This window comes from Neltuma alba, unplaced genomic scaffold (assembly GCF_004799145.2).
Source record: "Neltuma alba isolate B1F8T4 unplaced genomic scaffold, ASM479914v2 tig00012763_pilon, whole genome shotgun sequence".
In the NCBI taxonomy this organism is placed as follows: Eukaryota; Viridiplantae; Streptophyta; class Magnoliopsida; order Fabales; family Fabaceae; genus Neltuma; species Neltuma alba.
Genome location: NW_021637174.1, coordinates 45,805 through 62,532, shown reverse-complemented (window position 1 = coordinate 62,532; position 16,728 = coordinate 45,805). Strand labels below are relative to the sequence as shown.

Below are 16,728 nucleotides of genomic sequence, written 5' to 3'. Positions count from 1 at the left end.
TCTCCGCAATTTGTATGCACAAATAAAGAAACTCCTTTTATCCTAGAACTTGTCGTGCAGCGATAAAGACGAGAGTCGTTGTCCTAAAACTTAGAGTAGCAAAAAGGAACAAATGATCCTTAGTGTTGCATAATTACGATGCCACTAAAACAGAAATCAAGACTACCAATAATTTTCTTATCACTAGCCTTCGAACGCAAAGTCATACCCATATATACATGTGGATAAACAAAACCCCCCCCCCCCAAAAAAAAAAAAGAAAAAGAAATACAAAGTGGATAACCAGCCAAATCGAAGAGAAAGTAAAACAAAAATTTAGAAGATGAAATACGTATATCATACTGTACATAGGGGAAAACTTATTATCCTTACATAGCACAGAAATTGAAAATATTCGAACTTACAAGCTAAAAAATCCTGTATGCACTGCCCCTACTAGATGTTCGATGTCGCATAGCCTCCTCTCTATTGACATCTAGAGCCGAACCTACAGCGCTCCCTGCATTTGATCGAACAGGCGTCCTGCATGTGGGGCACGCGGCCACCTTCACCAACCACGTATCCACACATCTCCGGTGGAACACATGGCCACATCCGGCGAGCTTTCTGCACCAGTGGCCGCTCCTGAAGCCATCCAAGCAGACAACGCATTGAGTTTCGGGTCCGGGTTCGGTTCCGCTAGCAACCCGGAAGTGGGGCAGCTTCTTGACGTCACGAGGAGCGATTCCATTGGATGAAGCACCGAGTTGGATGGTGGGGCGGGAGCGGATGCGGTGGAAGATGCCGCCGATGAAGCAGAGATGGAGAAGGACGAAGGCAGCGAAACCGAGGAAGATGAAAAAGACGGAGGTGAGAAGGGTCATGATGACGGCTTTAAGGAGGATTGATAGGAGCTTGGGGCTGGGCTTAGGTTGGGTTTGTTCATGGTGATGAATAGGAGGACTAGGAGGAGGCATGGGATTGAATTAAGATTGAAGAAGAAGAGGATAATGAAGGAAGATTGATCGAAGAGGGAAGAACAAGAACCGGAAACGTGATATTTTGGAGAACTGGGAATGGAACTAAATTAGGGATCAGAGATTGAGACAGGGAGAGGGAGAAAAATGGCTGAGGAAATTGCAGGAGCAGATCGGCTAAGGATTGCCGTTTAGGGATCAGAGAGAGAAAAAATCAGGGGGCGGTCCATAGGTTATGGTTCCAATTCCAAAAACAGGCGTTACGTCGGCGTTCCTCAAAAATAGATATTTACTTTTCGCCCGAATGAAAAATAAATATTTACATTCTAACTGAAAATAAACGTTTAAGCGAAACTAAAATATGAATGCAAAGATTTGCATTTATATTTGTAAATTAAAAATTATTGCAAATCTTAATGATAATATGAGTTTTTTGTATTATACTCTTGCATAAATAGATGGCCTAATATTTTAGTTTCACTTAAACGTCTATTTTCAGTTAGAATATTGCATTCAATTTTATTGCATATTTAGGTAAATGGACTTTATTGCAACCTCTTGACAATTTCATTTGATATAAAACCAATGGGGAGGGAATGAAGTTAGATACACATCGTTATTTAGATTTCTGAACAGTTCATATTTAATATTTAATATTTTTATTAAAATAATATTTTAATTAATTTTTGAAAATGATTTTTATTTGAAATTAATGAATTAAAAATTTTAAATTTGAATTGTTTAAAATTTTGAATAGCTGAGATCTATTGCTTTGGATGAACAACTAAACTGAGTCCCCAAAGCACTGTAGCCCAAAGTCATTAAGCAGAAGAGTAAACTTTTTTTTTTTTTTGGACTCAAGCAGAAGAGTAAACTGCGACTGGAGGAATTCGAGTCCGAGATGATCAGTTTGGTGGACCCAATAAAAGTGTGAATGAATCAGTCGAAGGTTATATCAGACGTCTTAGAATGCTTTACGTGAGATTGAAAAATTTCTTATGAAGATATTTTCGAAGAAGTGGATACTCATGCCAGCGGGCTGATAGCAAAATTTTTCATATAAATTTACATGTTTATCCTTTATTTAATATTATATTGATTTTGTTCTAATGACGTATGATATATGTTAAATGAGGATAAAATTAAAAACTTTTTACATTTTAAATAAAAGTTAATGAAGTTTAAAATTTTCATAGTTTGTGTGAAATATGTTGAAAGTGATTTATAAATAGGATCAGAAAAGCCCATTAACCGTCTTAGAATAAAGAGTCTTAACGACATTATTTTTGTTATGATGTCTTTAAAAATAACAGTCTATATAGTAATAAATGAGAGGCAAAGTAAAATAAGGGCAAAAATAAGTTTTTTATTTTATCCCCTGATTGGGTGGCCAGATTCGTCTCCATTAACAGGGCTATATTGGATTGGACATTTGGTCCCAATTAGTGCAAATTTACTACTTGTTATATAATTTGGATTGGATAGAAGAAATGGTATATATTTTTCCAGTCCTAGATATAAAACATTTATACATACTAGTATAAGAATTTTATATTTAAGATCGGATGAGTATCATACCAAGTTTGAACCCGAAACCTTGTAGATTGTCCATAAGGAACGTGCCAGAAAGCTACGGGGGAGACTGGCAATTTGGATCGGCTATTTTCAAATAAACTAGACTTACAAGTTCTTGCCACTTGGACCATATAGCTGGAGCTAATCATTACTTGCTTAGTTTTATGTTGAAAGCCAAAAATATATGTATAATTTTGAATTTGTTAGGCAAACACATGCCAAGTCATTTGCTTCACACAAGTGCTGACACAGATTTCCAACTACTTGAATGATGATCTTTGCTTGCCTCTGGCTATACAGAATCCTTCAACAGCAACTTTTCAATTTATAAAATATGATATTAGTATATGAGTGGAGTTTTGTCTCGAATTATAAACATATAACAGAAACAGTTCCAAACAAACACTCAGATTCTATTATGAAATGAAGAAAATATAGGGTATGTGAGTTTAATGTCAATTTCGAATCAATAACTTTTAAGGCATTACTGTGATTTTATAAACCTTTCTCCATTGATTTGTCCCTTCTTTGTAATTCAAGTTATTCACGAAGAAAATGTGAGTGATAATAAAAAAGGAAGCACGGAGTGGATCCAATCCAAACCCGTGATGGGTCTGTGAATATTGATAAATCATACATATGATATGCTATGCCCATGCCTACTCATTTGCTTTCATTTAATATATTTTCAGGTTCATCACTTTATTAGCAATTTATAAGCATCAACTCTATTTCTGTCGCCCGACATTTTTATGGGTATCTATTTATCTTCGCAACCGGAAGTGTATCTCTTTTCAGATCATGGGTGATTTATGAGGGATATCATGATCGTTAATTAAAAATAATCCTCGGGAACATCAAAATATATGTTCTATCTCTTGCTTCCTCTCCTGACTTGAGCTCAATATTGGCGTCTTCTTCTTCTTTTTCCCCCCCACTGTAACCAAAAAAAAAAAAGTTTATTTTCTCATTGCAGCGTCCAACATTCAAAGTCAATTTACAATGTTGAGTTTTCAAAATGCACGCGTCTAGAGGTTTAACAAAACCCGAGTTTTTCCTGGTCTTTAAAAAAAGAAAAATTATTAAATACTGAAACCTATTATCATATACTATTTCTGATCCTAATTATAAGACTTTGTTTATAATCTACAAACGGGATCTTATAATTAGGATTGGAAATAGTACCATTTTTTCATTCTAAAACTTGTTACTAGTGACTGTTTAGTTGTTATAAAGACTTTTTGTGAATATGTTCATTTCTTGAGATCTTGTTACTATTTTCACAAAAAGCTCAGTCTTCCTAATTTCGTTTGTAGAACACTCATCGTTATAGAATTAGTTACAAATTGCTTATCAATAAAATTCCTACATTGATAGTAGGGTTTTAAATTACAACTTTATAGGTTATAAATTGATTGTTAAGTATTTAGACCTGGGTAAACTTAATATGGGAAACAAATTATTGAGGATAAATAGGAGCATACCGAAGTGGGCTTTCTCAGAATTTATTCATAGGAAAAATAGCAAATAAAGACCTCTTAATATGTGAAATTGCGATTTGGGACTTTCAATTTAAAAAATAGCAAATAAAGACTCGATCTCACATTATAAATATGAAATTTTAATGAAATATCTAAAATGCCCCTTGGCCAAGTGACAAATTGACCATGAGAAATGACAAGCTCACTTTAGCGAATGACAACTTCAGTAGGCCAAATTATAACTTGACTGAGATTATGTCAAATGACAAGTTGACTATGAGAAATGAAAAGTTCATTTTAGCGAATGACAATTTTAGTTAACCAAATCACAATTTGACTGAGAGACATTTCAGACGTTTCACCAAGATTTCATATTTACAATATAAGACCGGGTCTTTATTTGGTATTTTTTAAATTAAGGGTCCCAAATCCTAATTTTATATATTGAGGGGTTTTTATTTGCTATTTTTCTTTATTCATAACATGTTTTGGTCCAAATTCCTCATTGATCTATGTGATCCCTCTTGTATCTATTTCCTCCCCTTTGGGCCTTGCATCTCTTCCAGCATTTCAGATCCACAAACTATCCCCAAAGACACTTATTGCCCAAATAACCAATCAAAAAACATATTGCTAAACTTGAAAATATGGTATGCCCCGTTAATTAGACATAGACATTCACATGTGCGCTGAAAGTTTCATTGCTTGGCTGGGGGACCAGCAGAGGGAAAATGGGAAAAAACGAAAAAGCTTCAAGAAATAATTCTTCATATATTCATGCATACGCATTATGTCTCCAATCATAAAGATAATAGGTGAATATTGTTGTGGAGCACAGAAGTAACCAGCAAACGAAGGTAATAACTTGTAACCACAAAAAATAATCAATTTTAAAACTTTGGGTAGTTTGGAAATATGTTTATGTTGTTGACAATTCAATAGGAATTTTAGCTCACTTTATTTATTTATTGATTTTGGGGTGTGATACATAACATGGGACAAACTCAATTATTAGAGAGTAAATGTAAAAAGACAGCCTCTTCCATTGTTCAGTGATTTTGACACATGCTGCCCGGTCTCAACAAAAATCTCCCCACATTACCTCCCTGCCGCTCTAAACATTATATATATAAATATATATATATATTTATTTTATTATTTAGTAAAAAGCCACACAAATTTTATGTTATACTACCTCCTGTCCTTAATATAGGATCTAATTATTAAGTCAATTTTGATCATGGATATTCTTCCAGCCATAATTAAGTAGAAGAGAGAGATGGCAAACATATCATATTTTCTATAATTAACTAACTTACCTAACTTCTTTGATTTAGTCAAATTAGTTAAATATGTATTATATTAAGGACTAGAGGAGTATATGACCTTGTTTGACTTTTATTTTGATCCTAAATATGAGACTCCAATTCACTTTGTTTCTCATATTTATGTATTTTTTTCAAGGTAGTCTTTCTAATAATAGTGGTTTTAGCCAATATATTTGATTAGCAAAGATATTTTAAAAAAGACAACGCCTATTTATTATAAATAACTAATTTAACTTATTTTTTTTAATTTATTCAAATTACTCAACTAACTCTTATATATTTTCTGATACGGTTTTTATATTGTAAACACAGAACTTACGTCTAATGTTTAAACAAGCCACACACAAAATGTGTAAACTTACATTTGCTTTTACCTATTTATAAAAAATTACTTGATAAATAAACAGCTTTTTCAGGAAACATCTTTTGCCTTCGCGGGAATTTTACCCCAAAACCTTGCGTTGTAGCTGTTTCCAGCTAGAACCAACACTTGAGTATTATCTCACAAATATGCCTTCACTGTTTAATATAAAAACTAGATAATTAATTTAGAGAGATTAAAAAAATTAGTTAAATTAGTTAGTTGTAACAAATGTGTGTTTACTTACTTAAATTACCGTCATTCAATCCTGTATATTAAAATTACATTTGGGTGGAAATACCTTATAATTATTAGGGATATTTTTTGAAAACACATTATAAATTTGAGAGACAAAGTGAATTGAGATATTATATTTAGGACCGCTAATTAGTTCTTATATTTAAGACTAGGGCTAGTAAATCAATTGTAAAATGATACCGGTCTTTAGTATAAGGACATTCTGCATGTTTCATAAAGAAAGGTTAATTTTTCTAATATATTTAATTAAGTATAATTTTCCTTAACTAATTAAACAAATTCTTCAAAATAATTATATTTACAGACCGTATTTTTTTAATATTAAAAAGCAATTAACGCTGGTTCCCATTTTGGTGTAACAGGGTAACAAGGAAGTACAGGCAAGCTGTGGTGGGCATACGCGTCATTGGCATTATCGGGCTCATTTAAGCAAAGGGTGGGACGCGCTTAAGAGGGAGGGTTAGGTGCCCCAAATTACACCACGTACGTATCCAACCATTTTCCATTACCTTATTTATCTTTTTTCCCCCCTTAACCTAATAAAAGGGCTTGTTTTAATGTTTGCATACTTACTGGGCATCAATAAAACGGTGCAAATTAAATCAAATCAATTAGCAACAAATCTCTACGCCTCAAGGGATTGGTTATTATGGGACCTAAAGTCAAAATACTTGAGTTAACTTTTATGTCAGTTCAATTTTAAATTAATAAACAAACATATTATAAATCTCCTTTAGTGCAAAGTATTAAAAATTAAAAATAAAAATTAGGATTGTAATTGAAAAAAAAAAAACATACTATTGTGCACGGAGATATGTGTGCGGCGGGTAATGAAATGTTTACCTTGTATAGTTATTATTCATATGGTTGGCCCAAAATAAATGCATAGTTATTTTTGGTATCATTTTCTTCTTAAACACATAAATATGAATGAATATCAGAAATCTAATTCCTTCAATGATATTTGATCAGCTTCCATATTTTTGCTAAGCTTCCCAATCCAACCAAATATTTTCTCCAGTACAAAATATAAGATAAATTTTATTGGAGGAGTTTGGTTTTTTAAATAAGATACCATTTATTTTTATCTAAGTATTTAACCAGTCTTTTTTAAATCTCACTCCTTATATATTCTCTTTATTTATTTATTATATTTTTTATTTATTCTCTTTACTAATAAAAACATATTTAGAAAAAAATATATACCTGACATATTTATTATTTTAAAATAATTCTAACTAACTTTTTTAATAAGCATACATAAATAAAATTTATTTTACATTTGAAATCCGATTTTTTTTTTTTGACCAGATATATTTGAAATCCGATGGAGTATAAAAGAGCATCAATATTGATTAGTTCACACCTGTCACTTCAATGTCGCTTCCACACTCTCTCGCTCCTCATAAATAAACATTCATGGCTTTCTGCTAGCGCGTATGGTTATCACATTCACATTCAGTCATTTATTCACAAATTCAATTCCACGCGTCAACTATAATTTCCCTCATATATCTTCATCCCTCCCCCGCCTTTATAATTATTTCGCGAAATTACCGCAGAAAATTTTATGCTGCTAGTTTATACTTCAAAAATCAAGATCCACTTTTAATTTTAATCCATGTGGTTTCAAATCATTCATTTTAATCCCTATAATAGAGTTTCACAATGGAAAGAACTTGTTCTAAATTTAAACGTAGGAACTGCGACTAAAACTCACTAATAGCATGAACTATGAAGACTATTTGTCAAAGTCAGTCCAAAAAATTATGAAACTATGGTATCATAATCAATTATTTAAAACTATAGAGATTAAAACTAAAATTTTATCAAAACTATAAACACCGGCAATGTCACTAACCCATAATTATGAATTATTGAAAAAAATATCACAACAAGTGAAGATCATGATTATGAGATTTCATGTAGAAAATGATAACGTGTGACTCAATAGATTTTTTTACTGTGTAAATTGCTTATGTGATACTGTAAAGTAATATTTAAAAAAAAAAAATTGACCCATGAACAGGGAACGGTGCAAGGTGCAGTACCATTTTCTTCCAGTGAAGTGGCTTCGTGCTCAATGGAACAGAAGAAATAGGGTATTGGATTAGAAAATTGAAATTTCATAGTCCATTCATGTCCCTGTCTTTTCTTTTCACTTCTTTGCTGATGTACTACTGTAATGATGATTCATCTAGACTGAATATTCTAACATCCAAGGAGCAAAAAATGATTCAAAACTCTCAAAAGAAGAAACTAACTACAAATCGCCAGAAGCAGAGGATGAATGAACAACTCTGCTCTGTCTTCCTGTGAGCCAAAGCAGTGTTCTTCTTGCAAAAGAAGGGGCCCTAATCGCCTGCGAATCTACGCTGTAACAACTCTGGTTTTCATCATCATATCCAAATTCACTACTCCCTCCTCCATTCTCCCATTTTGTAATATCCATCTCAGAAATCGTGCTTCTTGATTCCAATTTCCCATTCCTCTCCTTCAAGGCATCGCCATCATCCTCGTTTATCTGCAATGGAAACCTAAACGACACAGCCCTCCTTGACGAATCCTCAAGCACATTATTCCGCTTCTCTTTCTTCTCCCGAAGCCAAATCTTGGACACCGAAAAACTCTCCTTTCTGGTAACAACCCCAGAGACTGAATTATCTGCAGTTTCTTCTTCAACCCTGTTCCCATCCAAACCTGAGAATCTGAAATCCCTTCTCGATTCAAAGTCACACTCTGACATTGCGAGTCTGTTTCCTGTAGTTAATCGCAAAGCGTGCTTCTTTTTTATTTGTGCTCTAATGGGTACATGAAGCAAAGAACTCTCGTCCATCACATAACTAAAAGACCCCATAGAGAAGCACCTTCTTGCATCCGCATTATCACCAATACTGCTGCTACCTTCACCATTGTTATTATCCACATTTCTGATCTTTCCCAGCTTCACAGTGACCACTTCACGCGAATCGGGATTCGAGTCCAACCGGGTGGACCTGGATCCGATTTCGTCTGTCTCTGGGGCAATCTCCCTGGAGTTGTTGTCACTTCCAGATTCGAGGACCAGAACAATGGGGGAACAACCGTTGCTGGAGGAGAAATCATTGAGCAAGCAGGCTCGACAAATGGGGCAGGTAGAGTGAGACAAGAGCCAAGTGTCGATACAATCCATATGGAACGCATGGCTGCATTTGGGCAACAATCGGAGCTTGTCCTCCGGCTCGAATTCCGACAAACAAACGGCGCAATCGAAAGGGTTCTTGAGTCCGATGATGGCCTTGTATGGGAAGACAGGGAGGGTGTCGATGAAGGATTGGTCGACTCCCGAATCATGGAGGTGGAACAGTTGCTGAAGCTGTCCCTGAAGAACAGTAGTGTCTAAATCGTCCGGGTCTCTGGTTTGTGGCCGCCATAGATAGCGAATAAGAAGGTGGAGCAAACCAGAGACGAAGAAAACGATGGCGAGGATGATGATGATGAGGAGTACGCTGGGGCTGACGCTGTCTTTTAGATTCGAATCTTCAGATCCAACAACGTTGGGAGGCGAAATCAAGTATGGTGGCGGCGGGGTTTGTGAGGGAGACAAAAAGGTTGCTCCTTTCACTTCTAACAAAGCTCTGCTTCTGCCCATATTACAATGTCGGAGCAGGAATCAGAGAAGATTGAAGCTTTCAAGTTGAATCATGGTCTTTGAGCCGAGACAGAGAGACAGGCGAGGGAGCGAGGAAGAAGGAGAGAGGATCGATATAAAAGCAGACGTTTGTTTTTTATGTGAACTGGGCCTGCGAGTCAAGCTGAGGTTGGAAGGATGTAAGAGAGTGAGAGGGACCCGCCCGGGGGGGCGCGGGAAGGAGGGTACTACTAAATACTCATAAAGTATTAATATTAATTAGGTGAGCTTCCAAAGTGTTGACAGATATTATTGACTTAAACATCAAACAAAAATGTCCAAATAAAATTATTTATAGTAGAATAATTCAAATTTTATATTCACATATAATAAAAAATTAATGAGAGAAATTTATTTCTTGTTCTGAAAATTAAAAGTGAATAAAATGCTAATTAAGAATATTATAATAAATTAGTAATTCAGGAAACGGAGCTGTAATTTTGTGAAAAAATCACGTAATGTTGGGTGGTTGACTTTTAAGGAACGCTTGCATCAACCCCAAGGCCGAGATCCATTCGGATTTCCGGAAATGAATTATTTAATGGGTGTCAGGAGATTTATTATATTTATATTGAAAAATTAAAACATTTAAGAGACCACCTAGTTTACTAAAAAAATGAGTATTGAAAAAAAGAAGTGAAAATGAGAAGCCTAAGGATAAGTTTACTAATTTTCATGAATTGGGTCATTCTATTCTATTCCATTCCGTATCCATTTGGCAATTCAAAAGAAGGAATGGTCCCGAGCGTCAGAAATCAGAATTGAATAGGACCAGAATCTAAAAAGAAAGATGCAGGTCACGAAAAGTTCTGGTCTTAAAATAATACATAGCCCAATAATTTGACGTGAATTGATTTTTTTCCCATTTATATAGTATTTACCAAAAAAGTAAAAATTTAGCGAAAATAACATTCAAATTCCAAGAAATTGAAATAATGAAAATTAAGATTCTAATTTAAAAAAATTACACAAGTTGATTCAAACCATTCCAAATATGAATCTAATTGTATGAACTGAGAGTCATACCTAAAATTTATCCACATTTTTCGTAAATACATCTTTTATACTTATTTCTGCAAATAAATGGATATTAAAAGTTTGTTTAGTTACTTATTTGTCATAATTTGGTGTTATTTTTTTTAAAATATCATTACTAATCATGTATTAGTTAAAACTACCATTTAATTAACTATTTAACATATACAACTATGATAATAATTACTTTGAAGAAAAAAAGATAAACATGAAAAACAAAATATATTAAAATCTTATATTTAAAATCAAATTAAAAGTCAAACTAGATTTTATATTAATGATAGAATATTGTAAAACAGAACATGGGCATAAGCACTTCAAGAATAGTAACAAGCAATTGTTATTGAAAAGTACTTCCTCCCATCATAAAATATGCTCCATGCGTTTTTTTTTAAATAACAAGGCCTTCTAGAATTTCTTTTTGTCCTATAATATAAGAAATTATACCATATTTATTTTTATGATGGTGGTACTTGTTAGATTTCAAACAAACTAAGAATTTCAGTATATGCAGTAAAAAAATAATTATAGTTTGGAAACGGGTATTCATTAATTGACTAGAGTCGAAGTGAAAAGTCAAGCGACTTTCATGCTTATTGAATAAAGAAGAACATCCGGATTTCTTATATCTATATTATCAATTTTTCTAATTAAACATAGTTATATGTTTTATTTTTCCTGCCGAATTATAATTTTAAATGATAATACTTTAAAAATAGGACATATGACTAATTAAAGAATTTAATATAATAAATATTAAAAAAATTTGATATGAGCATTGTCCTTAAATAAATGATTACCCTGTATTAGTTTGTGTAGAACAGTTGAAAACATTATATAACATGGGATGGAGAGGTAAGACCAATAAACTGGTTCGAAAGGATTAAAATTGATTAAGTTGATTATTTTTTATTATATAAAATTATGTGTTATTTTTTTATGTTGACAAGTTGCCGGAAAAATCACAAAACACGATATTGAAAATAAAAAATTATAAATGAGGATTCATTATTAGTTTTGACAACAAATGAGAACAATTTTGTACATGGGTCTTCTATGTAATTTTTTAATTTTAAAAGTCTTTATTTGTAATTTACTCCGAATCATTATGAACAGTATGTGTAGGGCTCATGTTGGGTTCATTTCCTCCTCTCCGGTGCATATTTTCGAACAGATTTTACTTTCTCCACCGCGATAAAAAGTTTCTCATGAGGCCCACTCTTTTAATTTTCTTTTCTCCTTCTTGTAGATTAAATTTATTTTGACTGTTTGACGAAGAACTCCCAGGACCCGCGTTCATATTTTCTCTCTTAATTTCCCACTCGTACATATTAAATTGATCTAGACTATTTCTCATTCGTTTTTTCACTTAATATTATATTACTTCCGGTCCTTAATATAAGAACTAATTTAACTTTTAACTTGATCCTAAATATAAGATTATAATCTATTTTGTTTTTTATATTTATTTAGTTTTTTAAGATAATCCTTGTACTAGTTGCTTATGTTAAAGATTTCACCAAATAGTAGTTCTAACTAAACACATGATTAGTTAGAATATTTATGAAAGATAGCATATATTAATTACAAATAACTAACTTAACAAATTTTGTTAATTTACTCAAATTAATCAACTAACTCTTATATTAAGAGCAGAGTATAATTTTTTTTAAAGCTCATGTCAATTATAATTATAATATGATCACTACCGCTATTATTCATGTAAGCCTTATCACAGAAATAACAGTCTATTGCTTTACAGAAATATAATTCCTTGTTTGTTTGAATGATACTCTTCCGATTCTAAATATAAGAAGAGTCTTATATTTAGGACTGGAGGAGTAGTACAAAAGACAATAAAATTGAAGTAAGAAAATAATTTTGAACATTAAAACTTCTGAATCAAACTCATATGATAGAGTACTCTCTGTATCAATGCCCCACAGCTACCCCCGCTTTCAAAAGCCAACTCACGCCTGCCTCCTTTAATCCGCAGATAAATTAAGGTTTGCTTAAAGTAATTTCTGACATCAAAGTTATATATATATATATATATATATATATATAGTGTTATTCTTCTTTATAATTTACACTTTATTTCTTTTTTAAAAAAATTAGGTGGTTCTGCTTTACTTAACGCTTTTGACTGGTATGGTTTGTTTGATTTTCAAAGGTTACAACAAACAAGTTGAATTATGAAGTGTTTGTTGCTTAAAAAGAATAATGTTTTGGAGTTGGACAGTAGTACTCTCATGTGTAATCATTAAGTCAATGATAGGCCATTTAAGAGTAGACAACAGATGACAATATAAAAATATAAGCAGGGCTAGGATTGGAAGTTTATTGGTTACCTAACCTTGAAACTCTTGATCCATTCCTTTTCCTTTTGCTAATTATATCATTAATTAATCTCACTGTTAATATGGATGTATCATTATAAATTTCTCTCCCAGGGTTCTCCATGATAATATATATTATATGCAATAATTGAATATTCTAAAAAGAAAAAATTGGTTAAATTTTGTGTGGTTGTGCGGCTGATTCTAACTAAATTGTTGAATTTGCTGGCCTTCGGTTTGGTGTCCACAAGATTTTTACTAAATTAAATTGGCCATGTTAATACGTGTTTGAAGTCGACTAGTTTGTTCATGAATGATTTTTTTTGTTTTGTTTTGTTTAAAAAAGCATACTTTTCTCCCTTTTTATTATACATATTGATAATACACTGAAATTGCTAAAGTAGTGATTATTTTAAAATGGAACTGCGGACATTATGTTAAGGAGAAAAATGTCATCAACAGATTTGATTCTAGAATCACATTATATAGGCTTTATTCAATTGAATGGGAACTCAACAATTGACACATATATATAATGTCTAAAATTTGAAAATTTGAGCAATTTGAAACAAAAATGGTATCAATTTGATGAAATTTGGAATTTGCGTATTTGGTGGAAGAATCTCAAGACTTTGCCTGGAAATCAGAAGTCAGATTTGATTTGGGGACTAAAGTCAAATGGATATAGGTGTAAAAAACGAGGATATTCACATGCAAATTCAAAAGCATGGAAACATTAAAAAGGAACCTATCATCCGGTGGCATAAAAACTCAAGCTGTGAGCTCAATCTCATTCATTTGTAAACTTAAGTTACTTTTTGGTAGGAAGCATTATAAATTAGAAATAAAAATTAAGGTTGAGATTGAAAAAAATTTATGCAAAAAGTATTTAGCATAATATATTGAATTAGCTAAACTCATATGTGTGGGATTGAAGAATACCATACTAAATACTATTTTAATATTTTTTTAATTACAATCCAAATTCCTATCTCTCATTTTTAATATTTCATACGACACTGGACATTAGATTATTAGCATGTGCTCTGTTAATTAAAGAAGTATTAAAAAGAATGTGTGTATATATATATTGAAAGTAAACTTTTTCAAGCCGAGAGATGAAATTTAATCAAACATATTGGTGACTTTCGAATAGATAGGTTTGGATTTGAAATTTTACATATAAAATTAAAATTGTAAGTATGCATATTATTTTTTGGGCCAGAATATGCAAATGAGATATCCATTTTCATAAGTCATTACATTTTAATATTATATTTCTTCTAATGACAGTCATTACTCTGAGCCTTAGGGCCTTCTCCTCCTACTCTGTTTCCTTCCTCCCCTCTGGCCAACAATACTAAGGTTCGTCAGAGGTTGGGCCAATTGGAGCTTTTGGAACGGGTCAGAGGAAAGATAAAACGTCTAAGACACCCGCAAAAATTAACTTAATTAATAAAAAGTCAGCTCATAGTTTATTAAATTGTGAGTTCGAATCTTATTGATAATGTGATAAATTTGTTGGTGAACGATCTAACTAATCCGTCATAACATAATAAAGAAATGTTTGAATTCTAATAAAAAAATGTGCCTATATTTAATGTGCAACAAAAAATAGTACTCTTTCAGTTTTAAATATAAGATTCATTTTAAAAAAAACTAATATACAGGTCCTTGTAATTTTATCCCATTTTGAATCAAGTCCCTAAAGTTATTTTCTATTTTATATGATCCTTAATGTTTCAACCGTTCAATCAAAAAACGTCAAACTAGGATTAAACGCCGTTGATGATGCTAATATGGAGGACAAGTGGATTAGACGTAGCATTGATTTCCGACACGTGGCAGTGAACTGCTCGCTGACCCTCCTAAACATCTCGTAAATTGATGCCCAGTTCCCAATAAATGTTGATGACATCTTCGACTTCGGGTTGAATGTCACCCACACTTGATGTTTAAGGATGCCCATTAAAATCCTACCTCTCCTTCCTGGACTCTCACATCTTCTCTTTGTTGTCTCTGCTATTCATGCAATTAACAGCAAGCTTCTAAACTCGCCAAACCTCTCTTTATTTGCGTTGCTTCAAACAAACATGCGCATAATTATTGTTTCTTGAGCATGAAAGTGAACTGGAACTTAAGAACTAAGGCTAATAAATTGACAGATTTGGAGTCTAGCCAATTGTACTTTTCTTGCTGTGCGGCTATCTCAAGCCCCTTAAAATGAATTATCCCTCATTTTCTCAATAGCCAAGCTTATAATATACTCCCTCCGTTCCTTATTATAAGAGACATTTGATGCTTATGGCATGTTCCTATATATAAGAGACACTTAAAAGTTGTCTCTATTTTTTTGTGTTGATTTCCTATTTTACCCATATTTATTGTCTCCAACTCACACTCTCTCTCCTTCTCACTTCTCTTTCTTTTAATAATTTACCATTGTTCTCTCTCATGCTCTTTCTCCTTATTAATGAGGGTATTTTTGGAAAAAAAATTATACTTTTTACACATTAATTGTTCTTAACTAATTTTAACTGTTTTTTTGATCAACGTAATTCGGTTATTTGTCTCTTATAATAAGGAACGGAGGGAGTATATTCCAAGCTGGCCTTGACATCCTTTTTGTCTCCTAAAAAAGTTCTTCTTTTTGTCAACTTAAAGAGTTGGAGACATGAAAGCTCACAAATGGTGAGATGTAGGAGTAGTTTGATATGGACGAAGGATTTATAGAGATAAGAAGGATGGCTTTTGAAACTCAAGAAAGTGGAGGAGGGGCTGAAGCAAGTACGGTTCATGACCTGAAAATCCCAGTATAAATCTTTAACTCCAAAATCTACAATTTGGTCAAAGAGGCTGGTGGTGGAAGTGGTAGAAAGGGGGCTTGATTAGGTACTTGATTAGCTGTGAATGGCAAAAGAGACCATGCCAGAGCCACCAACAACATCGGCTGCATCTGGTGGGACTAGCATTGCCATTAGGCATGATGATGTTTGGAGGAGCATCGAACTTGAAGTTGCCCTCTGCAGGTGATGACCTTTGGAGAAGAAGGTTCTTAGAAATCAACGGCAGTAGTTTTCTACAGTGATGAAAGAAGATGGGTTGCCACATCTAATTTACTTGTCTTCCATATAAGCATCTTTAATGGCATTTAACCCCAGTTTAACATTTTTTAAACAAAAGGATTAATAAATGAAACAGTTAAAACATTAAGGATCCCATAAGATAAAAAATAAATTTAGGGATTTGATTCAAAATGGGACAAAACTATAAGGACCTGCATATTGGTTTTTTTTTTTTTCATTTTATAGTGTAACTTATTATTATTTTTTTTTAAAAAGGGTTGAAGCAGTTGGGCTCGAGTGTGCCCATATTTCACGCCATATTGACTGTAAAAATTAAATGCTCAATCATTGAAACGTTGGTTGACCTTTTGTTTAAAAAATTATTATGTAAATTCCGCCGACATGCCAAATGGACTTATTCCATACAGTAACGTCAATATGACAATTTTAAGGTAAGTTATCCAGACCACCTCCACATACTTGCACTGATCAGAGCCATGGGTATGTATATACTGTTCCAGTCCTAAATATAAGACCCTTATACTAGTTTGTATAAGGATCTTATATTTAAGACCGAAAGAGTATTATTTATGTAATGATCATGTCTTTTTTTAAACCTAAGTTGTGTATTTAATACAAAAACAAAGTAAACATAGTGAA

General features: G+C 32.8%; 2 protein-coding genes across 2 annotated transcripts; both read right to left on the bottom strand.

The window, feature by feature from the left end:
- Positions 1-158: 158 nt before the first annotated feature.
- Positions 159-1,156, bottom strand: LOC114730803 (RING-H2 finger protein ATL56-like). Its single transcript, XM_028917917.1, has one exon. It carries the CDS (start codon positions 954-956, stop codon positions 408-410), a length of 549 nt encoding a protein of 182 aa, XP_028773750.1. The 5' UTR covers positions 957-1,156; the 3' UTR covers positions 159-407.
- Positions 1,157-8,157: 7,001 nt separating this feature from the next.
- Positions 8,158-9,716, bottom strand: LOC114730805 (RING-H2 finger protein ATL13-like). Its single transcript, XM_028917919.1, has one exon. The coding sequence runs from the start codon at positions 9,588-9,590 to the stop codon at positions 8,223-8,225; it is 1,368 nt and encodes a 455-aa protein (XP_028773752.1). The 5' UTR covers positions 9,591-9,716; the 3' UTR covers positions 8,158-8,222.
- Positions 9,717-16,728: the final 7,012 nt, after the last annotated feature.